The sequence below is a fragment of the Acipenser ruthenus genome, chromosome 3 (genome assembly GCF_902713425.1).
Source record: "Acipenser ruthenus chromosome 3, fAciRut3.2 maternal haplotype, whole genome shotgun sequence".
NCBI classification, from domain to species: domain Eukaryota; kingdom Metazoa; phylum Chordata; class Actinopteri; order Acipenseriformes; family Acipenseridae; genus Acipenser; species Acipenser ruthenus.
In genome coordinates this window covers 87,894,045-87,919,978 of record NC_081191.1, presented here as the reverse complement: position 1 = coordinate 87,919,978, position 25,934 = coordinate 87,894,045, and the positions used below count along the sequence as shown (strand labels likewise).

Here is a 25,934-nt window from a genome sequence, read left to right as displayed (position 1 = left end):
TGCATTTCTATGGCGTTAATATTTTATCTGGCATGGGAGCTACTAGGACCTAGTGGTTAACTGTAGCAAGAATTTCATCTTAACAAAGCTGGACCCCTTGCATTCTTTGGGCAGGCAGCCACTCTTTCCTAGAGTAATTATTTTAGACTATCACCTAGGTGAAGTCAACCTTGGCTGTGGATCACTTTTTTTACACCTACCCATGCCCTCCCTAAAGTCCTAATCTAAACGGGCGCCCCAACTAATCAATAGGCCATTTAGTTGACTTGTAAGAAGTTTGCTTCAAAAGATTTCAGTTCTACCCTTGGCTGTGAATGCCGGGTGAAAGACTGTGAAAGAAAGCCACTAGAAACAGGGGCTTAGCCAGTCCATTTGTCAAGCAATTCCCCTGTGTTCTCTCACTTGTCAGCAGCACAGGAGTGCCCTGGCAAAGATTGAGAGTTACCATGTCCATAGGTTTTTACATACATCTGTGAATCCAAAAATCCTAATTATTTTTACACCCTGCTGGTCAGCCTCTGCAGCTTGGAAAACTTAAACCTATTTTGGGAAAGAGAGTGGATGAAAAAAAGCCCACATGGTTAGTGTTTTTTCATTGGTCATTGACAAGGAGCTATCAATCAGAATATGCGGGCACGAATGCACTAAATGAGAAATGAAAGTTGCTGTATATTATGCATATAAATATTGACTGTGGTGGAGGGCAGATTAAGGCCAAGGACTTTGTTCTGCATCCTTAAGGTCATACACTTTCATAGCAGTAAATGAGTCAATGTCACATCATAGTTTCATATTGCCAGAGTTATGTTAATAATCCCTAAAGGTCATACTTTTTTTATATATATACTTGGTGCTGGAATATAAACATATTCATCTATTTCTAACGCACTATAGAACAGAATAGTACGTTGTTGTTTTTTGTTTTTTTTCTTTAAACTGTAAACCATTTCCCTGGACATTATTGCACATAACTTAACAAAATGGTTAATTTGTTGTTGACTAAGACCATTGATTAACTTAAATGAACATTGACATAATATGACATAAATAGAAAGTTACCATGCTGTTAAACAGCCGTATACGTTTAATAACAATACTGTAGTGTTTATCCCCTGATGCTACAATATCATGATATGCAAAAACTACTAAAGTTACCAAAGTTCAACACTATTTAACCATTATACCCCTTTTACGGCTGGTTTCACAGACCCCAATTAGCACTAATCCTGGAATACTGAATGCTACTTTAGGTAAGGTGGTCCATGACTAGAGCTAATTGAGGTCTGTGAAACCAAATGAAAGATGTGGTGGAGTTTTTAGACAAGCTAGGCATTCATCATTCCCAGTCTCAGTCATTTCTTTCCACCTTTGTGCCGGCCATCCTATCAAGGCTGAGAAACCTAAGTGTGACAGTGTGGTGTGGGTGATGAATAGATGGACACAGGAGTCAGACAGTTCTCTTTGAGAATGCCACACAGGCGCACATGATTTAGTTACACAGAAGGGGGCACCCTTGTATTTGGGGAGTCTTATACTGACAACGATAAGCTGGTGGAGGTACAAGTCCGTTTAAGCACCCACTGGTGCTGCAAAATAATGGTACTAACAGAAGGTGAAACAAAAGAGAAAATAAATACTGTTAACCAAATTACAAACAAAAATTGCTGCTGTATGCAGTTTTTCACCTCCTCCGCTAATGGACGAAGCTTGAGTGTTACAGACGCTCTCCTTTCCCCTCACTATCTCTGGTGGGGTTGCCCCGATCCCCTGAGCTAAACTCTGCTCCGTCTTTAGGGTCTGTTTCTCCACCTTGGGACTCTGTCGCCTCCTGGCTGTTTAATCCACTTCAAACAGGGCTTCCAACACCCCCCTCCCCCCCCCCCCCCCCACCTTTGCAGGATCATGCATGTCACACTAAGGAAAGTAGGAATTACTACCAGAGCAAAATGAAAGATTTGCTCAATTAACTACTCAGCACCAGCTAAGCATGATGACACCTGTTCATCTGTTTTAATATAGTGGCACCCTGGTAAACAAGGGTAATTTCATGTTTAAGTACCTGCAATAGTGCAGTAGAGTGTACTGTAGGTGGAAGAGATGGAAGTTCCATGACAAGCAAAAACGCTCCAGTTTAACATCCATTTAGACTTGATGGTCCCAGTGCAGCCTCTGCTACTCTTTCTATGGAGCCTCTATTTTTATTTATTGTACTTTTTTTTTATTTTTAGGGCACCATTTACAAACAAGAACATAATACAGCAGCAGTGTGGAGTAGTGGTTAGGGCTCTGGACTCTTGACCGGAGGGTCGTGGGTTCAATCCCCGGTGGGGACACTGCTGCTGTACCCTTGAGCAAGGTACTTTACCTAGATTGCTCCAGTAAAAACCCAACTGTATAAATGGGTAATTGTATGTCTGCTAAGAAATAAATAATAATAATAATAATAATTTCTGAACATTCACAGACCTTTTCAACAACAGATTAATGATAAATAGCAACAATTAAATACTTTTTTTCTTGTGAACAACTTTTTATTGTTTCTGAAAATACTGCATCCAAATACACTCTTTATAAAACTGACTGCATGAAGGTCCATTGGTTAAGATACAGAGTACCATGGTTTATCCCGCAACAGAATTACATTCAAAAGACCCACTGCATCTCTCCTTGACATCTTCAGAGGGATTATAGGTTTTTTTTTAGCTTGCATATCAATGTGTTGTTTAATATTTATGGTCTTTTTTAAAGGCAGGAGGTGACTTTGATTTAGAAAGAGGAATTATTTATTAAAAATATGTGCCTTTGCATATTAATGTTTTACACCATTCACATCCCTGTAGCTTGGATCTAATGTACTAATTGCTTCATAATATGATCCGGTGGGCTCAGTTGCAGTAGCATCTATCTTAACTTTCTCCTGTCCATTGTATAAAACCCCAACACATGTTTATAGCAATAACTAGTAAACTAGCGTACAGTATGTATGCTATGAGCGCACAGAAAATGGGTGTGTGCCAAAGACTCGGATCATACAGGTATCCCTTCTGACAATTGTTCACAGTTAAAAAAAATACAGAAGTAAAAAAATGCACTTGTTACTTCTATGTAAAAATAAATGCATTAGTTGGGCAGTGATGACTGTCAATCTCATGTCTCGGGATAGAGAGACAATTCATGTAAGATGGAGGAGGAACTAGTTCTTCACAGATAGATTGCTCAAATAAAAAAATACACATAAGGTCTTCACAATCAAAACTTAAATCAACATTAACCCTTTGCGGTCCATTTATTCAGCGCGTCTCAGTCGCGTCAGGTCCAATTTAATTTCACACACACCATTTATTTTAGACGCGCTGTTTAAAAGTATTTTTTTTCACAGTAAAACAGGTTTAAAAGGCACTGCATATCAACAGGACACTCAGTACTGCATCTCCAGCCCCGCTCCACCCCATTTTTCACATAACTCTTCATAGTAGTGCATACCGATAAATCATCTCTTGATCACTCATTTTATCACCAAACTCCTCAATAATGCGATCCAAGTCATTATTTTATTACTATAAAGAACAGCTTATGTGCCGAAAAAACATTTTGGTTTTACAGGTTTGTATGTACCAGTTTATAAATGTTTACACAATAGTGTTCAGTGGAACTGTGTCTGTGTTTACAACACAGCTCCTGGATGCATGCACAGTCAGCTGGCAGACGCGTATGCTCCTCTATAGAGTACAATGCAGCCATCATACTGGAAGTAGTGTTATTTATTTTTTTTATGTAGTATTAGAAACAATAATTTCAGTTTTATAGTTTTCTGTGTACATATGCCCGTTTACACCTGTACACAGGTATATGTACATACCTGTTTCTTTTGAAATGTGTATTTTATTATATTTTTTCACTGTTTGTAGTCGTGCTGTATATGGACTCATTTTAAAAATAAAGCCTTTTATGTTTAATTTTCCATTTAAATATGGTGTTTCTGCAATGCAAATGTTAGATATGATGATTGTATCTGATAGTATGTCTTTCATTTTCATAACGAAGCAGTTTAAAATGTACGGGTCACTACATGGCAGTTCTAGGTAGTTCAAAAATATAGCGGTTCTAGTGTTAAAGCACCATGTGGTCACTTTCAGTGATATCATCCGAGTATGATCTGAGTACAATAAACAGAAGAGATGACACCTCTGAGTATGAAGAACAAATACAAATGGGTACTCTGTGCACCCAAGAAATCAAACAGAAACATTCTTTCTGCCTGCTTAGATATGTAGAAACTACTACATTAACACTAGAACCACCACGGCAGTCATTTTGACGGTTTGAGGTTTTCAAATTTTAATTACTCTGTGTATCTGACTTTTCCTAAATACATGTATTAAGTACCTTGACGGCATTTGAAAAGGCAGGCTCTTGAAAACAAGGAAGTTATAAACCGCCAAAGCCGTCAGTTTGACTGCCTTTTACAATACATGTTTTTATTTAGAATATATCCTACAATATTCTTATTTATTTTTATATACAAGCCTGTTCTTATCTCTACTGGACCTGGCAACCACCAATTCCTTTGTTTTGTACAAGGAGTGCACCAGGAATATATCTGTAGGAGAGATTTCATCTTGAAGCTAGCCACAGCACTTTGGCAGAAACATTTCGATCAGAAATGGCTGCAGCAACTCAATCTGAATTATGTGCTGCACCGAATGACACACGCAAGAGAAAACATATGTTACTTTCGTTTTAAATTAAAAATGACTTTCATTTTTTTACAGTTTTGTATGTACATATACCTGTTTACACCTGTTTACACACTAGTTTCTTTTGAAATGTTTATTTTATTATAGTTTTTCATTTTTTGAAGTAGTGCTTTATATATGGTAAGTTAGAAAATAAACCCTTTTATAAAACTTTTGAGTTGTATCTGATAGTTTGTCGGCGGTGGTTTTAGGTATGAGTATAACCGCGGCAGTTCTAGTGTTAAGAATTAGGTACTATACTTAAAAATATCTTGTTTTTGTTTTGCATTTTCTAAAATTCATGTGAAACACGTGGGGATTTGTAGCACATACTGGAGGCTTACCAGCAGCATTTATCAGTAAATTAATATTCAAGAAACAATGCAGTACATTTTATTCATCCAAGAAAAATGGCTAGAATCCCAGGTAATCTGTCAGATCAGTTGAGTTTGGGCCTGTATTTTAATATGGTTTGAACAATTATCTTCTCCAATGGCTCAAAACCCCATCCATATCCCTCAACACCTGTTAAAGCTAAATACAAACAAGATGTTTATTGTCTTTTTAGTGTAGAAATGATAACAAAGATGATCCGCTTTCCCTAATCACCTGGATATAATCCTTTCTAAGCTTTAGATTTTGTTTGTATTTGGTCCAATAAACCCGGCATTAGCAACATCACCCAAAAGACAGATACAATAGTGTAGCTGTTTATTTTGCACACAAAAAGGTCGACAGCTAATGTAACTCTTTGTTTTATGCTGCTTCAAAACAAATACCCTGTAAAATTCACCTTTTTTTTAAAATAAGTGATCTCTAATGTAATCATGTACTGATTTATGGAGTACTATTGTTCATACGTTTATCATAACTGATGTGCTGCCCTCAGAACAAATGTTTATGATATAGCTGAGCTCTGTTTTATTTAGTTGCTTGGAAAGCATGGCAGGGATGTTTGATTTATACTACATTCTGGGGCTCCAGAGCACTGGGCCTGAGCTGATTGCTTTTCAATGTTTACTACTTTCACTCTCTCCTGAAATATTATCTAACTCACCAGTCTGTTGCTGAATATGTATCCTCATTTAAAATGTAATCAGTAAATATTCTTATGAACGTGGGGACGGCAGGGTGACTTCATACACTAACAATCTATGTTGAATTGCTTTGGCCCTTCTATCTCCCATTCCAGTTGTGATGTTTCAAGGAATTTTGCCCCCCCGTTAACGTCTTCAAAGCTCATGATATTGTAGCTTAAATCTTACTTTTAGGGCGGCACAGTGGCGTAGTGGTTAACGCTGCTGCCTCATAGCGCCAGGGTCCTAGGTTCAAATCCGGCCTAGGGTACTGTCTGTGTGGAGTTTGCATGTTCTCCCCGTGTTCGCGTGGGTTTTCTCCGGGTACTCCAATTTCCTCCCACAGTCCAAAGACATGCTGTCCAGGTTGATTGGTCACTCTGAATTGCCCTGTGTGTGTGAGTGTGTGTGTGGTGCCCTGCAATGGACTGGCGTCCCGCCCAGGGTGTAGTCTCGCCTTGCGCCCTGTGTATGCCGGGTTAGGCTCCGGCTCACCGCGACCCTGTAAAGGAGTAAGCGGTTAATGATAATGGATGGATCTTACTTTTATTGCATTGCCATTGTTTAATAGCTAGTATCAACAATACCTCTGTGCTGTACTGGACTTTGCTGTGCTGTTTCCTATCTTCCGAGATCATTTGAAATAACTTTCAGTACTTTTTCTGCATTATGAACTGCATAGGGTTACTCGAATCTATCCCGAAGCTTGGTGGTATGTTTACATATTTGTCTGTAGTCCTGTAATTAGCACCTTCATTCTTTCAGGTAGTAGCAGGTACACCATGATAAATATCAGTAGATACATCTTTTATTCTCACACCTTCTCAGTTCCCTGAGATAAATGACAAGCAGTAGCTGCTCCGGGTCAGCAGGGATGAATGAAGTTTTAGAAATATTTCATTTTTGTATTTTTGTATTTTAGACACCATTAAAACATAATTTTTACATTGCCTTCTGCAACAGTAATTGTATACAGTAAATTAAATACCAAGACTACTCTGGTTGTGAGCTGAGGCCAGAAATGCAGCTCTTAAATAATTTGCAAATGTTTTGAACAAACTTGATTTTATGAACTTATAATATTCATTTTAGAAAAAAGCTAACCCAAGTGTCATTGTCCTCCACTGACAAGGATGGAGTATATTTATGACAGCTTACGTCTATTATGGGAAAACGAGAGTATGGCAAAACGTAACACAAAAAATGCTTTTTAGGTTTGGTAAAATTGTTTATAATAGAAAAAGAATACATGTATAACACTATGATGTTTAAACTATGATACTGAATCTTTAATGTACTACAGGTATCGAACATTACAGTTTTAAATCCCCACACATCATGAAACAAGTATCTTGATAGTAATAATTATAATACATAGAAACAACATGGTGATTATATTTATCTCTTCCTGGTTATTTACTGTATCATTGTGACCCAGACTCAAACGGGATATCAAGTGGCAAAGAGCCTCAAATTAAATGACGGTAGCCATAGAAATAAATGAATTGAATAGTATTAGGCAACTCTTGCTGTAAATTCATTTGGGTCTGGATACTGTTCTGCACTAATGTAACTAAAAGTTAATTTCCATTACTGTTTTTAATCAAGGAGAACAGGTTACTAATAGGAGTACCCAGCTTGAATTTTCTCAATATCATATCCTTGAATTATCCACTGACTGTCATCTCCAAAAGCAGAAAAAGGGGCAAAGGGCTTTATTCCCTAAGAGGATCATGTAGCTTGTGACATAAAGCATGCTTTTACACTGCATCCAAAGTCAGTGAAGTGAAGAGAATAATGACTCTCTTATCATGGAGGACTTATTAATTACACTTCTCTTAGTTAAGGAAATCATGATAAAAGCCTGATTTTTTGTATCAAACTGGTTGTAAATACAATTGAGCAATAGAAAGCATGGTGTCATTAACTTCTGTCTAATGCCTACCCCCTTAATAATGAATATCACCCAAGCAGCAAATAGAGTAAGGCTGTATATTTGTGGAGTTGTATTGAGAAAACATTTTGTGTCGTTCTGACTTTGTCATATTTGTGAAGTTGTATTGAGATTAAGAGGTTAATAGACCTCTTAATAGACCTCTATTAATAGATCTATTAAGTACCTTAAAATGGATTTGTTCTATGTAAAATCGTTAAGCTCGCTGGGGATTATGAGGTAGCATATTTGCACCTACTAGCCTCGGACAGCTACACAAACTAAACAAGTAAATCAGTAACTTCAAAGGTAGAGATATCAGTATGATCAAAAAGTTGATCACCATGTAGATCAACAGTATGTACAGAATATAATAGAATGTGTACAGTAAGTGTGACATACAGACATACATATATCCCCAGATTCTGATATTCTCAATAACGTTGATATCCAGTTTCATGACAATTGGATGAGTGTTCTCCAGCTATAGGGACGACCGCCTCTGCTGTATACCGACGTGGTATAATAAGTTATACTGTAGTGTCTATTGTGTTTGTTCAGAAATCTTTATTTCTTCTTATTCCAGCTCCTACAGAGGTCTCCTTCTCCTTTGATGTTGGAAACGGACCTGTTGAACTCCTCGTCAGGTCATCCACACCGCTGAATGATGACCAGTGGCACAGGGTCATGGCAGAACGCAACGTGAAGCAGGCTAGTCTCCAGTTGGACCAGCTGTACAAGGAGGTGCGACAGGCTCCACCACAAGGACACACCAGGCTGGAGCTCTACAGTCAGCTCTATGTTGGTATGAGACCCTTGTTGCCTAATACAAGCACTGTTTAGGCAGTCTTAGTCCCTTACAGAATTATTAGAATGGTAACCATTGAACCAGGTAAGGGTTGTGTTTCCAATGGTAATAACATGATAAGTGGTATTCTAATTATATATTATTATTTATTATTATTTATTTCTTAGCAGACGCCCTTATCCAGGGCGACTTACAATTGTTACAACATTCACATTATACATTATTTCAATTTTTTTTTTTTTTTTTTACAGATATCACATTATTTTTACATACAATTACTCATTTATACAGTTGGGTTATTACTGGAGCAATCTAGGTAAAGTACCTTGCTCAATGGTACAACAGCAGTGTCCCCCACTGGGGATTATATACCAGTACTGTATGATAATAAGACCCCCAGCTAACAGTAAATCTATAGTGTTGCAGCAGAAAACATGTGGAAGACAAAAAGGGACTTCTGTTATGCCAGTGCTACATAAGATTGTGTTTGTTTGTTTGTTTGTTTTAAGTCTCGGTTATTACATTTTTAATGTATGATAATCCAATTAACTGCTGTTAAACATAAAAAAATTAATTTATTTAATTACCAGTGGTACAAAACAATACAACAATACAATTGCATCTGTGTCTTACAGTATATAGCCATTTTCATGCCACGGCATTCCAAGGCACCTCACAGTTAAAATGTAAAAGATCATTAATGAATTTGTGGTTATAATCAGTTTCAACTATGAGAAAGCACTGGTTTACCTTTTGCATTTTCTTTTGTAATGTTCTTATCACTGCTTTGACTTTGATTGTCTGAGCAGCCACAGAAACCAGAGGGAGCGTGTTACGCATAGAATCAATGAGGACAGTAAATTGCACCTAGATTCCATCAAATCAGACTGATTTTCCGATGAAAAGCAAAATAAATGTAAAACAAATCTGTTTTACATGTACAAATAAGTATTGATGTTATGTACACGTGCAATTTCACCCTATTGTTTAAGGTAGTAGGGCTTTAATTTAATTTATTTTTTTTTTATTAATTTGTTTTATTTGGAATCGCCAATTCTTTTTTCTCGTTTTCTCCCCAATTTGGAAAGCCCAATTATTTTTTTTATTTCAACCCGACTCACCGCTGCCACAGGAGAGACAAAGACGGACACACACGTCCTCCGAAATGTGTGCCAGCCGTCCGCTTCTTTTCACTCTGTAGGCCACCTCAGAGCTACAGCGTCGGAGGACCACGCAGCTCTGGGCAGCTTACAGGCAAGCCTGCAGGTGCCCTGCCAGTCTACAGGGGTTGCTGGTGTGTGGTGAGAGCAGCGAGTCCAGGCTATTCCACTGCCATGGTCGGAGCCCCTTAGAAATGTTTTAATTGTATTTCTGTGTAATTACTCTTTGCTGATTATATAATGATCTTTCTAAATCATTTAAATGCTCATAAATTATTCACTCGAATGTAGAGCTTCAGAAAATAAAGGATTATCCTTAATGACGATATTTAGTAGAATTGCTATTTTTTTGATTCACTTCCCAGCAAGGAGCACAGTTCTAACACTACATTCAAATGAAATATTTTTCACAACAGATAGCTTTGGCTACGGATGTATGAAAAATTCCAACAGAATGTGTTTGTGCATTAAAATGACACCTTTAAAGTACATTTATAATCCTAACATAATGTGACTTGGTGTCAGATATTTAAATGTGTTCAAGATTTTGAGAGAAGTGAAGACTGATAAACAGTAACAACCATGTTGCATTTAATACTGACACAGACAGGAAAGATGCCATTGAAAGGGTAGGACCATTTCAACCTCCAGGGGAAATGACCAAGCAAGTGCAAAACCAAGTGTAGTGTCAAATATAAAATAAAAATACATGTTTACTGTAGCATGAGTTTCTTTCAAAACTGGACATTTGAGACTTATATAAGGAAATGCATATATATTATGTTAAATGCAATTACTTTCAAACTGTTTTAGTTCCTGCCCCTGTTTCAAGACTAATTTAGCATTAGTCGGCAACTAAACTTGCTTGGAGAAAAATCCTTTGTATACCAAGTGTGAGCCCAGCATGAGAAATAAAAACTACTAATCAGGTTCCAGTGCAATGTGATGGCTTTCATGCTGACATTAATCAGAATGTGATTAAGTGGTTATCAGAGAAATCTGTAGACTTTAATAATCCATCAACCCCTAAATAGCAGAGTCTAGAAGCCTAATGATATTAATGCAGCACGTATTTACAGATGTAAAGCAGTGTGATAGGCTCTGGGCCCGATTAGCTCAAGACTGAGTGTTTGTTTAGTTTCTTGAAAGGCCAGCCCAGGTTGCGGCACTCAGCAACACACAGGTTGCCATTATTTTAGTCAAATAATTAAATCAGGTAAAATATTCATTTGTGAGGTAGAATATTAGGTTTTGTCTGATTAGATCTAACAATTCTTCATTTTGGTGTAAGGACAACAAGGCTTTGTGAGAAGAAATTAAAAAACCTTCATTGGAATTCCAATAATAATGGAATTTAAATGGTTTTCAATACTGTACATCAAACCCAGAACCAAAAAAGGAGATTACATTGATGTCTATTCAATTGATCTAAACAACGTCCAATCTAAATACTGCCATTGTTAATCTCATTGCAAACACACTCTCCCTGGTGTTTTACATGTTGTTGGCTTGAATTGCTGCACTAATGGTTTGCGATTATGGGCTGGTATATGTTCCATAAATACCAGCAGGTTTGTGTTGTGTATTTTAGCTGTAGTTTTTCCTCTTGTTGTTCTCTTCTTTTGTTCCTTACTGTACTTATCATGCCTGCCTGCTGCCTGCACAGTTTTGGTTTTTGATTTGTTGTATTTTCTCAATGCTCAAGCTCGATATCAGATGTCAAGAATGAACAGTACATTGATTCCCTGCAGTGTTTATGCTAGTACAAAGCAGGGTGACAGAGTGTGAGCACAATGCTGTGAAGGCTGCCATCCATCCATCCATCCATCCATCCATTCATTCACCCATGCCATGCATTTTACAAATAAAATCATTATAATATGATCAGGAATGTCTCTGGGATTTGTTCAATGTTTTATTTTGTATTTTGTATATAATATAAAATAAAGCAATTACTCCATACAAAGTGACTGTGGTGCAATCTCAGCTGTACTTCTCTCTAATAGTAATAATAGTAACAGTGATGCATAGATGTGTATTATACAGTCTATTGCAGGAAATTTTTGCAGTTTTTGTTCAACATTGTTAGGTCATTATATATGTATTTATTTATTTTCCTTCAAGGTGCTGCAGGAGGACAAAAAGGCTTCCTTGGATGCATCCGTTCCTTGAAAATGAACGGTGTGACCCTTGACCTAGAGGAGAGGGCGAAGGTCACCCCTGGGGTGAAGCCTGGCTGTTCCGGCCACTGCACCAGCTATGGGATGTACTGTCGCAATGGGGGAAAGTGTATAGAGAAGTACAATGGCTACTCATGTGACTGTTCCAAAACTGCATATGACGGACCTTTCTGCACTAAAGGTATCTATTACAGGCGCACTGCAGCTATAAAGGATCTAGTTAGAAAGTAATCCAATTTACCAGTTTTACCAAAACAGACTCTTTTTAAACATTTTTTAAATATAGACTTTTTCTGGTCCATGAGCTGTTAAGAGAGCAAGTTAAGAGAGCCACAAATGTATTTTATGATGCCTGAATTATTTACCTAAAACAGAAAGCCTCTAAGGTACTTAGGCAAATGCCGAAGAACTGTGATTGTCATTGCTTTTAGGCTGGAGATGCAGTGGTTAGCACTGATGAGCTTGCAGTGTGAAGTTGCAATCAGTGCAGTACTCCTGTACCTACAGCAATATGACTTGAAAACTAAGCAAACAGTGCAACCTAGTGAAGAAAAGAGAATGCCCTGCCACATGGCTGAGCATCTGAGTCCATTTCCCAGCAAACACTGTACAGTGCAAAATGCTGAGGTTTCATTGCTTTCATAAAACTCACCAAAATAACTGACAGCATTAAAAGAGAATATATATTACATGGTAAATGCTTTTTTTATTCAAAGTCTTGAGGGACATTGGTTACAGTTAGTAACAGAGCTTGAAAAATGTATGAACACATTTATAATAACTTGGTGTTGGTGTTGATTTACATTGTATACATATTTACATATCTGCATGGTTTTCGAGGGCTGCACATTCGAAAATCTATATCCCAGCTTTATAGCCTGCAGGTTCAAATAATTGCATGTGCTTTTTGGAAAGCAATGGTTGCTGACTAATACATTAATAAACCCTTTGGAGCGCCAAACAGGTTTTATATTTTTTGGAATTGTGTGAAAGGGACCCCTGAATTGGAGCAAACAGCCTCAAGCGGATCTGTATAAAGAGGGGCATTGCATCACTGCACTAAACAGATGTCTGTGTTGGCGAGCCACTGCATTGCAATGAGGTTGTGATGCAATTAATCCAGAGATCAGATCTATCATTCTTTCACGTTGTATTTTATTCATTTATCAACTCGATAAAAAAATGGCACTTTAAACATGCGTTTAAAGCAGAAAAATGTGCGTGCATTTAAATTCTGAGAGCTCGGCCTACAGGGAACCTGCCTGACTGTAGTTATGAAAAAACTTGATAATGGCACTAAATGGGAATAAAATTATAAAACACAGAGCAATGTTCCCCAGCTTTTGAATGCTGGAGACAAGGCCCAGTCTGGCATGCATCCCTAACCCAAGGGATCGGCACCTCGGTACAGGATTGGAACCATGCTAGCACGGCTCACAAAGCCCTCCACATACAGACATAAACAGTGTGAGCCAAGGTCTGTTTTTCCTGATTCATTTTCTGTAAAACGTTTACATCAGAAATGATTGGTCTCACAGGCCTATATAAGGTTTTGTGTATGATAAATAATAAATAAAAAACAGTCCTTTTAAATGAAACATGGATGCTAATAAACAGAGGGGCTCATTGGTCTAGCAATACTGTTCTTTGGTAATGGGACTTTTTTTTGCTTTAATGGGAACTTGCACAGTTCATGGCAAATCAAACAGGAAACTCAGGGAAGCTACAGTATGTCTTCATTTCACTGTAGATTATTCAAGTCTCATGATTTGTTGCAGCCTGCACTAATCAGCCAGCAGACTTCGCTTGTTATCAATTAAAAATGGCAACAAAAGAGTTAAAGCAGCTGAAAATATGAAATATTAAGTATTTCACAGCACAAGAAGATGTAATATAAAGAAAATGTAAAGAACACAAACTGCATTCTTTACAGTGTTCCTTTTAACAGGTAAAAGTCACACCAATAAGCAATTTCAATCAATTTCCCGGTCTTTTTTTAATTTAAAATAAATGTAGGGTCAGTCTGTTCAAAATAATGAACATGAATGAGACTGTTTACCTATATCTGCTAATATGCCATCTTCCAGTCTAATGTTTGAGATTGTTATCACTCTCCCACATATTTTCAATGTATGTACTATGGAATAGGCAGAGCATAGCACACCCTACTGAGCTTAATATGGACACACAGATCACTCGGAACAGCCACATAACTAACAGGACATGAAGTGTTTGCAAGTTTCTTCTCAACCGGACAAGTGATTCTCTAGATGTATGCAAAACTCTAAAATGACATTAAGAAAAGCAGTAGACTAACAGACAAGCAGTGTCCATATACCCCAAGATTATATAACCTGTACTTCTTATATCTCCTCTATTTATAATAAATCAACAGCAATACACATTTAAATTGATATATTGTGTATTGATTGTATCCATAGTCCTTTACAACCAGTGGAGGTGTTTTATAGAGAATTGTACTGTAATTACTGTAAAAAAAAAAAACGTTTGTATAAGTCTATTTTCTCAATATTTTTGTGACCTATAGGCTTTTTCCTGAAGTTGCTGTCTCAAAAAAAGGAGGGGGGGGGGGGGGGGGGCGACTTATACGCCAGTGCGACTTATACACTGTTTTTTATGGTAAACAAGAGCACTCTGCAGCACGGTCAGATTGTTAACTAGATGATTTCTCCAAAGACTGTATTCTTGGCATGGAAGGCTACCTAGAGGATTAATGTGGATATATGTAAAAAGCAATTCCAATTGTTTTTTTAAATATTTTTTGATCAATGCATAGTTCAAAAATGGTAGCAACCGATAGCAGAAAGAATACAACAGAAGTAAATGTACGCTATACTCTTCCATCTCTTTAGATGTGGGTGGCTTCTTTGAAACTGGAACCTGGATAAGATACAACTTTCTGACACAGGCAGCAGCAAGCAAGGACAGTCTGCAGAGTTTTCCGCAGGCCTCTACGAATTTGAACCTGACCAGGGAGGACCTGGCATTCAGCTTTAGCACCACCAGTACTCCCAGCCTTCTCCTCTACATCAGCTCCTACGTGCAAGACTATCTAGCTGTTGTACTCCACCAAAATGGTAAGCAGGGACATGGGGCTGTGCGTGGGCTTCTTTTGCTATTTGAAATCACTTAATTCCTGGCTTGTCTGACATATATATATATAACCCCATGGCTGCTACATTAGCATTCCCAGAGGCCCCTGTTTCCTCTCAGTAGGGACAGCGGACTTAAATAATTTCTCATTTGCTTTCAAGATACAGCCTGTAAAGCTAAAGAATTATAAAACCGTTCAGCATCACAGCACAGCAATAAATGAAGAGGGTCGCAGGGTTTTTGTTTCTTTTCGTGGGTTTAAAAAGAAATATGTGGAGGGTGACAATCTCTTTAAACCCTTTAGCTCTCATTTGCAATGTATTTTGTGGCTGTAGAAAGTAATCTCTTTCAGTCCGCTCTTTAGAGTGACAAAAGCAAGTTCAAACCCCAAAGACTTCATGCAGACATGAAAATTTGATTTTTTTTGTTGTCATATCTTTGACTTTAGGACACTATAAGGCTCTTCCCTGGCAATGCAGTGACTTATAAATGGGGTGCTGCATATATGAAAACATGGTAGCAAAGAGGCAACTACAATACTGAAATTGGTAGATTTGTACCAACAAGTTTGCATATTGATATTTAGATATGTCATTGGTATCAGAGTGGTATGAAACATATTACAGAAATTCTTTGCTGTGGCATGGCACATATTGGTACCAGTGTGCTATCAAGACTATTATGCTATAGGAGTTCCAAATATTTGCGTGTTACCATTGTAGGTAATGCTGTGGTCTGCTAGGGTTTCTTTATGCTAATACATAGTTATTGCAATTGTATACACGCAGTATTTTTATGAATTGAGGCATTATAAAAATCTCATAAAACATTCACACCGTTTAAATTTGCATATTTGCAGAATATGGGGGAGTTGCATTTGAGACAATTCCAATTGTCTTAGCAAGAAGAAAAAGCAGAAATGACTAGGGTGAATAACCTACTTGAGAACCACCCTACCCTAGCCTTTATCAAACCAATTGCTGCCTGAAATGTGTAAAGGTTCATTTTTAAGTCAGCTTTGGAATAACACTTAAATGATACATGTTGTGTTGTGGTTATCAGCATGCGCAAAGCACAATCCACAATAAAGCATGCTTTGTTGTGTTGTGTATCCGATATGCAGTCACTGGTCATCTCTGTTTGAGTTTCTACTGTACATGTGTGTCTTATATAGGGTCAGGTCAGGGTACATTATTCCTTAAGGATGTAGTTAAGAAAGACTCTTGGTTTCTCTGACAGGAACTCTGCAGATTAGGTACAACCTGGGTGGCACGAAGGAGCCTTTCAAGATAGACGTGGACCACAGGAACATGGCTAATGGACAACCACACAGTGTGAATATCTCCAGGCACGAGAAAAACATCCAGCTGCAGGTAAAGCTGTGGCCAAATGACAACAGGAACGCTTTAAAGTTGGGAATCTACCTTACAAGTTAGCAAACGAGTTGGAAGCTGAAAGCTTATGAAAACTGTTGTGCATTGTTGGCCTGTCAGAATTTGATATGACAATAAAATTGAATTAGGTCTGAATTTAAGCGGAGACTATGATAAGAATGAATGTTTATACTAAGTTGATATAAATGGTTTTTTTGGCCCTATCTGGCAATAAGCAGGCCCAGAATTGCACAAACAAACTGTATACAGTAAATGCCAGGGGCTGAATCCACTTTAGTGTTTATTTGAAATTTGCGTATGCGGTATCATTTTAAAAAGTTATTTCTTGTATAAAAATCACAGAAAATGCGGACCACTCTTTTTTTTAATAAAGCGAATGTCAAAGTGATGATAACTGGTTAGAAAGTTCTTCCTCTCAAAGCCCATTCATTGGTGAATTCTGTCACAGTGTAACATGTGTCAGCACACATATACAGTAAGCCTGGGGGCTAAGTCACAGGTTTATACATTTATATAAAGAGGACCCTATGAACATATTATGCAATTAAACTTTGTAAATGTAAAGAATTTTTTCCACAATTATTGTTCAAATTTGGTTCTTTTTTTCTGTACAGATCGAGACACTTACAAGCAAAAATGCATTTAAATACCTGTGATTGGAGAAATAAACCACGTTCGTCATACAAAAGGCAAAGAATTTTCATAAAACTTTGCAATTTGGTAGGGATTTGCAAGACCCCTCAAGCAAACAGGTTTACATGGTGCTAAAAAAAGAATTCCAGTAAATCTTACCTAATATATATTTACATCATTTTGTAGGTCTTAGAATTTTCTATATGAAAAACAAATGTGTTATTGTAAAGATGAAGTTGAAGACTTTTTAACTGTAATTTATTTGAAGCTGAAAAATATCAAACAACCATCTAGGTCTTGAGTCTGGTTCTCCAGTACATAAAGACTCTATGTACAAGTGTATTGTCAAATCCTGTATGCTGCAGTTTACTGTCTGTAACAACCAGTTGTGTTTGTGTCTGAACAGCAAAGTAAATTGTTTCAAGAGCAAAGCAAAAACAATACGTCTGATATTATGCTATGGCTTCATTTTGTAATCTGGTTATTTATTTTACAGTTTTACTTTGTGAGATGTTTGGTCAAAATAAAAGGGCATTATCAACATATTGATCAGCATACTTTCTGGTCTTATCCACGTTGGTGACAAATGAAACCTGCGCAAAGAGATTTATAGAGGGCTGACTGAGCTTGTTAAGTTTAATCAAGACAAATGTGCATTATGTCGATCTCCACTACTCCCAGTGGATGCTTCTTTTTCAGCATCAATTCATAGAGGTGAAATGAAAAGCCAGGGTCCAGTCTGTTAAGTTAAGTTCAGTCAGCAGCAGGGCCACGTTGGCACTCAGAACTCAAGTGGAGAACATTGCTTAAATTGACACTTGCTGCGCTCTCAGTGTCGATTTTGTTCTTTGTATCTTTCTTTGATCCTGTAAGTACATTAAGCCCATTCCTCTAAAGTGTCTTTGGTCCTAAGGGGTCTAAAATGAGCGGTTGTTGGTAAACTGAAACTCTGGGCTACGGTACCTTTGCATCCCAATTTAAGCAAAAGGAGCTGGATTCATTCTAAATCTATAGCATATGTGTTGTGCTTCATTCAGTTGTTATATATGTACACCATTCTTGGTATTTTAATTATTGACACCTTAATGGGCTCTTATTTTCTCCCATTTTTAGTTATTATTGTTGTTATTGTTCAAAACATTAGGAAACCATGCACCACAATGTCAGTCTGTAAACAAAACATTTGGGGGGGAGGGTACATCTTTTTTTAAGGAAATTAGTTCTTTGTTCTTATAATTTTTATTTCTTTTTCAAGGTTTGAATCCTCTCCAGGGTATGTTTCTGTGGCATGGTGATTAATTACCCTTTCTGAGAATCAAATCAAAAGTCGGTCAGATTGAACGGAAAGGAACTGCATTTTTTTTAAAAAAATGTTTTTTACCATAAATAGTCTGAAAGAGCTATTTAATTGTGTCACATTATCCCCTTTCTTCCCATTAATATGAGTGAACACTAGGCATAGTGGACCCACAATTTGATTATTGCAGTAACAGCTGCAAGGTAAAATAGATAATACCTTTCAGGCCCTTGGAAAAAGCACTGTCACATGATTACTCAAAACACAGAAAGGGAAAAAAGGCTAACTTGTTTAATTTTATGCTTCTTACTTTCTATACATCACACATATTTTACTGTGGTGATAAATATAAAACTACAGTACTGCCGTTATATTTGTATGTAGTGTTTTTAGTTCATAGAATACAGGGGGATGGGTCTCAGATCCATGGATTTCCTGTACTTGTACTTTATTCCAGTTTTCAAAGGAGAAAATCCTATGTTAGAGATAAAGCCCTTCATAAATGAAATGTGTATCTACAAACACATTATCATTGTATTTCTACATTGCAATGCGTGGCCATGGAGCAAAGGAGCAGTGAATAAGATTGTTTCTCCCTCAACAAACTTCATTCAAAATGTAGATATGCACACGAGCAATGGAAAGCTACCTGCCACCACTTTGTATGCTATACATGTAACTCATTTAAGAACTACAAAAAACTCAACTCGAATAAAAACAGGAGCAATTGAATTTAAAAGCAAGTCATTTATAGTATTTTACAAAAAAGATAAAATGAATTAGTTGTTTGGTTCTACAATCATTTCTTTTTCTTCCTAAGTAATCCTTATTAAAGAAATATGGTAAGGATTGCATAGTGTAAGCATGAGAGACTGCACAATCACCAATAGAGGACACTGTGGCAAACTTGTATTAGGAAATTGCAGTCGTGAAAGTAGACCCCAATTATTATTATTATTAGTTTATTTAGCAGACGCCTTTATCCAAGGCGACTTACAGAGACTAGGGTGTGTGAACTATGCATCAGCTGCAGAGACACTTACAATTACGTCTCACCCAAAAGACGGAGCACAAGGAGGTTAAGTGACTTGCTCAGGGTCACACAATGAGTCAGTGGCTGAGGTGGGATTTGAACCGGGGAGCTCCTGGTTACAAACCCTTTTCTTTAACCACTGAACCACACAGCCTCCAATACTGGGAAATGTAAGTAAGTAAATAAACTGGAATGTGAGTCTGCTTCCTGATAAAAACTAAATTGAGACAAAGGATGTATTAGTGGGAAATTAAACATGACAGTGAAAGCTATAACAGCTGCCTGTCAAATTAAATAAAATTGAAAATGAAAAAAGAGTATGAGGCTGGTTTATACTTCAAAATTCCACTAGGGGGAGATGTTGCTTTATTGAAAAAAAAAAAAACTTTTCTGGACTAAGTAACATAGGTACATCAATAATACCTATGTAATGCATTCCCGTGTCAGATCAATCTATTGCATGGTGCTAAACGCTGTGGTATAAAATAACAAATAATAAAAAAATCAGTATGTTACTGGAGAGAGCATTGTGTTGCAATCTAGAGCACTAGAAGACAGGTGCAATGCTATTCCCAGGTCAAGTTAGAAAAGAAGACAGTACTGTCTGCCCTCCAAATACCCTATACAGGAGCTGAGTTAGCATCAAGTGGCTATGTGAGCGCAATGATGTCAGGATGTCCATTCCAAGAGGGTTAAGGACAAGTTCATTCTCAATGCCTACGAAATCTGGGAGCACCTTTTTTTTTTGAGGGTGGTGGGTGGGGGCGGGGGCGGGGGGAGTGTCTGCAAAAGACATTTGCGAAACAAAAATCTGTTCCAATTCACTAAGCTAACATTTTTTTTATTTATTTATTTTTTTTATTTAGTCGTTGCCAATTAGTTTTTATTATTTTCTCCCCAATATGAAATGCCCAATTATTTTTAGGCTCAGCTCACCGCTACCACCCCTGCGCTGACTCGGGAGGGGCAAAGATGAACACACGCTGTCCTCCGAAGCGTGTGCCGTCAGCCGCCCGCTTCTTTACACTCTGCAAACTCACCGTGCAGCCGCCTCAGAGCTACAGCGTCAGAGGACAATGCAGCTCTGGGCAGCTTACAGGCAAGCCCGCAGGCGCCCGGCCAGACTACAGGGGTCGCTGGTGCGCGGTGAGCCGAGGACACCCTGGCCGACCTAACCCTCCCTCCCCCCGGGCGACGCTCGGCCAATTGAGCGCCGCCCCCTGGGAGCTCCCGTCCACAGTCGGCTGTGGAATAACCTGGATTCGAACTTGCGACATCCAGGCTATAGAGCGCATCCTGCACTCTAGCGAGTGCTTTTACTGGATGCGCCACTCGGGAGCCCCGACTAAGCTAACATTTTTATTATGTACTTTCTTGTGTTCCCGAAGGATGTTTCAATTTATATGCATGTTTTCTTGTTTGTGATGTGGTTCTGAAAATGACTTTAATAATCTAATAAAAGGCTGGTGCTGGTTGCAAATCGCAGCGGTTTTCTGGGAGTCAGCGGTTAACCAATCGGGTTTGTGTTTGGTGCCATTCCTCTGGCTTGCACCAATCAAAAATGGTTTGCTTTTATAAATGGCTAAATGCTGATTGCATACTATGATAGAATGAATGGACTTAAAGTCAGCTAATAAGGCTGTTTCATTGTACTTGTTTTAAGATGCACTTTAATATTTTAATAGAAATGGGCTCTAAAAACAGGTTTTAGGCAACATCCCTTATGCCTGGATTGCCATTATTCCCCAAGTAATTGAGCTAAGGAAAACTATTTAGTATATGGATATGAGCAAGCTGAAAGACTCTTGTGTTTGGCTGATTGTGTTCTGTGTTTTTTCACTACTAATGTATTCACTAAAGCTGAAGTCGCCAACAAAACTCATAACACCCAGGTTTCCAGAGGTAAAAAGTTAGACCATTCACCCAATGAATCTCATCGGCCCCCAGAACAAATGTTTACCAAAAGCTATTTTCTGTCTTTCAGCTCGACCACTACCCCTCAGTGAGTTACACCCTACCGGAATCTTCTGACGTCCATTTTAACTCAATCAAGACACTGTTTCTTGGCAGAGTCCATGGTGAGTAAGAGAAACACACCAGTCAAAGAACTGTGAAGATTGCTGTTTGACCGTTTTAATAAGGCATTTTCTTCTTGCAGTTTGTGTTGTGGGTAACATTGGTTTATTGTTTGCATTCCAAGAAAAGTAATCTATTTTTTATATTGTTTCAACAACAATTGCTTAAAGACAAATGTAAACTGTCAAATATCCTGTTAAAAATGTCTTTAATCATAATCATAAAGCATGGTAAAACACAGATAAACATTGCAAAGCACAGAGTGGTATGGCAAAGCATATAAAAATATGGCAAACATTGGTGTTATGGTAAATGCATAGTATAACCATGACTAAAACTGCAAAATGGTTGTGCAAATGTACTGTTGTAAAGTTGTGTAAGGGTGTATTCACTGCATAAATGCATTAATGAATCTTTGGAGGGGTCATCATAGTGTTAATCTGCTGGAACTAGTCAGCAGCCTCTGCCTGTTAGCATGGTGTAGGAGGTCAGGATGATGTAAGACTGAGAAAAGTGATGTGCCATGCAAGCGCTCTCAGAAAACAGGAAGAGTATTCTTGTGAAGATTAAAAAACACATGGTTTATTGTATTTGTAGGGATATATATTAGGGATGCACCAAATCCAGGATTGGGCTTCGGATTCGAATGCAACAGCACAGTCACATCACATTTTACATGGAGTAAAGTTATGCAGTAAATCTGTAATATATAGTAATGGCAAACTTTTGTGCTCTGTTGCTTTGTCTGTGAAACATGTTCTAGAGATCATACTGAGATTTAAAAAAAAAAAACGGTGCACAGAAATATATATTTTTTGTGACTTTACAACTGTCAGATGTGCAAGACGTTGTTTAACAATATGCTTTAGTAAATTACATTTACGTTATTGTAATGTGCCACTACAAGTTGAACCATTTGGGAACTGCTGTGTTTTATTAAAATAATTTTTAAACTATTTCGTAGCCTATATGATAGGTGTTACACACACGGTGCATTTAAATCAACGTGGGTTTTATTTCGCAGGGAGATTCAGGTCACTCACGGTAATTTTTCCTCATAACTCTCAGATCAGTTGAAATGTCATTAAAAAATTTATGACAAAGACGCAGCTCTCCTTTATTGTAAAGGTAAAGTAAACGGTTCTGTATTTTGATGTTTCTATTGAGGGTGGGAGGGGGCTAGTGGTAAACTGTGTAAGTTTCAAACTAAAATCTTATTCAGGGATATATTTCCATTCGGCAATAACAATACTATTAACTAAAAGGCTCAAAACTATAGATTGTGCACGTCCCTTGTTAGTAGCTGACAATCTGTTTTTCATTCAACAGTTTCCTTCAGTTTTCTTGACAATTTTTATAGGATTCGGTGCATCCCTAATATATATACAGTATATATATATAACATTCCAAATCTATAATTAGAAACCGTCTTTCCCTCAAACCTAATGAAGATTATTTGTCATGAAAAATCTACTCCCACAAAAACCATCCCTATCATTTATTTAATTAAGACCAGAGATCCTTAGTGCCATTCTAAATGGGTTGCAAATTGGGCCTGATAAAGACCCCCCCCCCCCCCCCCCCCCCCCCCCGCCCCCGCAATATGAATCTGCTATTTGATTTGTAATAAATCTTGGTGAGATAAAAACCTGTTGCTGCTGACTGCACACACCCTATCAATCCCACCATGTTTGCTTCTCATTTGATATCATTTTTGATAGTATATCTCATCAACATCACAACACAGTGCTGTACTTTGTACATTGCTTTAGAAAGCTATCAGACTTATCGCATTAAGCACCTCTATAAGCCATTTCAAATCTACCCCTTGTTCTGTAAAGTATTAATTTGGGTTCGGGCTGTTATAAATTCATATACAGTATACAGTTGTATAATTCACACAGTAAAAACAATAATTCACTTCATGAATAGCATCATATGTTATTGCACATTAAGTACTGGACATAATTCAATGTAGATTAAGTGAGCTTAATCTATTTTATAGACATTTTCAATATGATACAAATATTTGTCAGGTCTATTCTAATCACCCAGAACTCTCCAAGTGCCAAGAAAAGTGACAAGTGCTAATATAATCAGACAACTCAGCTTGCCAATATGGCTAAAACTACATTTAAACAAACATTGGACCATTTTGGTGCAACTGGGATGCTATCTCATACAGCAGAAAAAATATCCCCACCACTATGCTTAAACTTGTAATGGTCATGTCTCTACACAAAAACTCTTTGAGAAAGCACTATCTTTGTTTCCTCAATAGAACATTGAACATCTTCCAGTTTTTGTGATCTTTGGCCATGTTTACGAGAATACCAGTTCCAGTGGCATTATGGGGCTTATGGGATCCATGACTATACCGCATTATAACCTGCCGTATGCCGGTAGATTTGCTTTCATCACTTTGCAATGCACATAAAAATGTGCACATAAAAATGTGCATTATAAATATCATATGGGAGATAGTGAAATTGAAGAAGGAAACTATGAAAAAGACCTAGGAGTTTATGTTGACTCAGAAATGTCTTCATCTAGACAATGTGGGGAAGCTATAAAAAAGGCTAACAAGATGCTTGGATATATTGTGAGAAGTGTTGAATTTAAATCAAGGGAAGTAATGTTAAAACTCTACAATGCATTAGTAAGACCTCACCTAGAATATTGTGTTCAGTTCTGGTCACCTCGTTACAAAAAGGATATTGCTGCTCTAGAAAGAGTGCAAAGAAGAGCAACCAGAATTATCCCGGGTTTAAAAGGCATGTCGTATGCAGACAGGCTAAAAGAATTGAATCTATTCAGTCTTGAACAAAGAAGACTATGCGGCGATCTGATTCAAACATTCAAAATCCTAAAAGGTATAGACAATGTCAACCCGGGGGACTTCTTTGACTTGAAAAAAGAAAAAAGGACCAGGGGTCATAAATGGAGATTAGATAAAGGGGCATTCAGAACAGAAAATAGGTGGCACTTTTTTACACAGAGAATTGTGAGGGTCTGGAACCAACTCCCCAGTAATGTTGTTGAAGCTGACACCCTGGGATCCTTCAAGAAGCTGCTTGATGAGATTCTGGGATCAATAAGCTACTAACAACCAAACGAGCAAGATGGGCTGAATGGCCTCCTCTCGTTTGTAAACTTTCTTATGTTCTTATGTTCTAATGAACTGGGGTACAAAATCTTGATAACAGAAGATTGATTCAGTGGCTTGTAATTAACTTGAAAATGTACTATCACTTTATTACTATCACTGACTTTAATGCAACTGATTGTATTTATGATTTTTTTTGTTGAAACACTCCTGTAGTGGCGTCAGTCTTATAATGGACTGTGACAAGCAGGCTCTAGTGGTTACGTCAGACCAGAAAGGAGTACACAGACAGACGGTGGATGAAATGGTAAATGTGCTTGCTTGCGTCGTTTTATTGTAAAATAAAAGGTTTGAACAAAACAAAACACAGGACACGGCACTTGAGGCCAAAAATAAATAGACAAACAAAACGGACTAACACTTAACAAACGGTGCACGGACAGACACACAAACACAGTGAGTTTAAACACGTATGATTTACGTTATTTTACTTTCCTTTCTCCTCTCCACACCCGTTCTCCAATCACCGAACACACAACCCCGAGTGAGTAAAACGTGCATCTATATATACTGTTGTGCCGGGATTCAATTACTAATTAATTATTCACTTGAATCCCAGCACGTGAATTAATTATGTGCAACCTCGTGCGCGCATATTACTTACTTTAAATGCACGTGAAGTGATGTGCAATTTTCGTGCTTAAATACAATTATACATTTTAAATCACACGTGAAACACAGACCCATTTATATCCCGTGTACCAATGCCTATACACCAACATTAACACAGCACACGTAACATACAACACAGAAATGCACACAGGGGCGGGGCACATTGCCACATGGACCCTCTGTAACAAGCCCTGCTGATAAATTACAAAAAAAGGATTTCAATACAGGATGGGGGGTTATACACCACCATGCGTATTATTATTATTATTATTATTATTATTATTATTATTATTATTATTATTATTGTTATTATTAATTAGTCATTTAACAGATGTTTTTACCAAAAGCGACTTACAAAAACTAGGGGATGAACTATGCATCACAACTTACAATAGATCCTCAGTTTTATGTCTCATCTGAAGGACAGAGCACAAGGAGGTTAAGTGACTTGCTTAGGGAACAAGCCCCTTGCTCTAACCACTGGACCACCAAGCCTCCGTAGGGGTAATTTGGGGAAGGTGGGAGACATGTCTCTATCACTTTTTCAATGACAGGGAAATTTCCCCTTTACATTATAGCAGTAGTAAAAAACGTTTATTTCTCAATCATTCATTTTTACAATCACGAGTCGATACAGAGGCAGTGTTGGCGCACAATGCGTTATGGGCGATCTCAAGCAGATAGGAGAAAACAGAGCCCAGTAAGAAAGAGCTGTT

General features: G+C 37.7%; 1 protein-coding gene across 1 annotated transcript in view; it reads left to right on the top strand.

Annotated features, from left to right (window-relative positions):
* Positions 1–25,934, top strand: part of LOC117394379 (contactin-associated protein-like 2) — a 545,795-nt gene that overhangs the window by 492,330 nt on the left and 27,531 nt on the right. Inside the window, exons 17-21 of the mRNA XM_033992589.3 lie at positions 8,332–8,550; positions 11,838–12,074; positions 14,767–14,991; positions 16,247–16,380; positions 21,349–21,442. Of these exons, the coding sequence (XP_033848480.1) occupies positions 8,332–8,550; positions 11,838–12,074; positions 14,767–14,991; positions 16,247–16,380; positions 21,349–21,442 (909 nt within the window). The remainder of the gene's footprint in view (positions 1–8,331; positions 8,551–11,837; positions 12,075–14,766; positions 14,992–16,246; positions 16,381–21,348; positions 21,443–25,934) is intronic.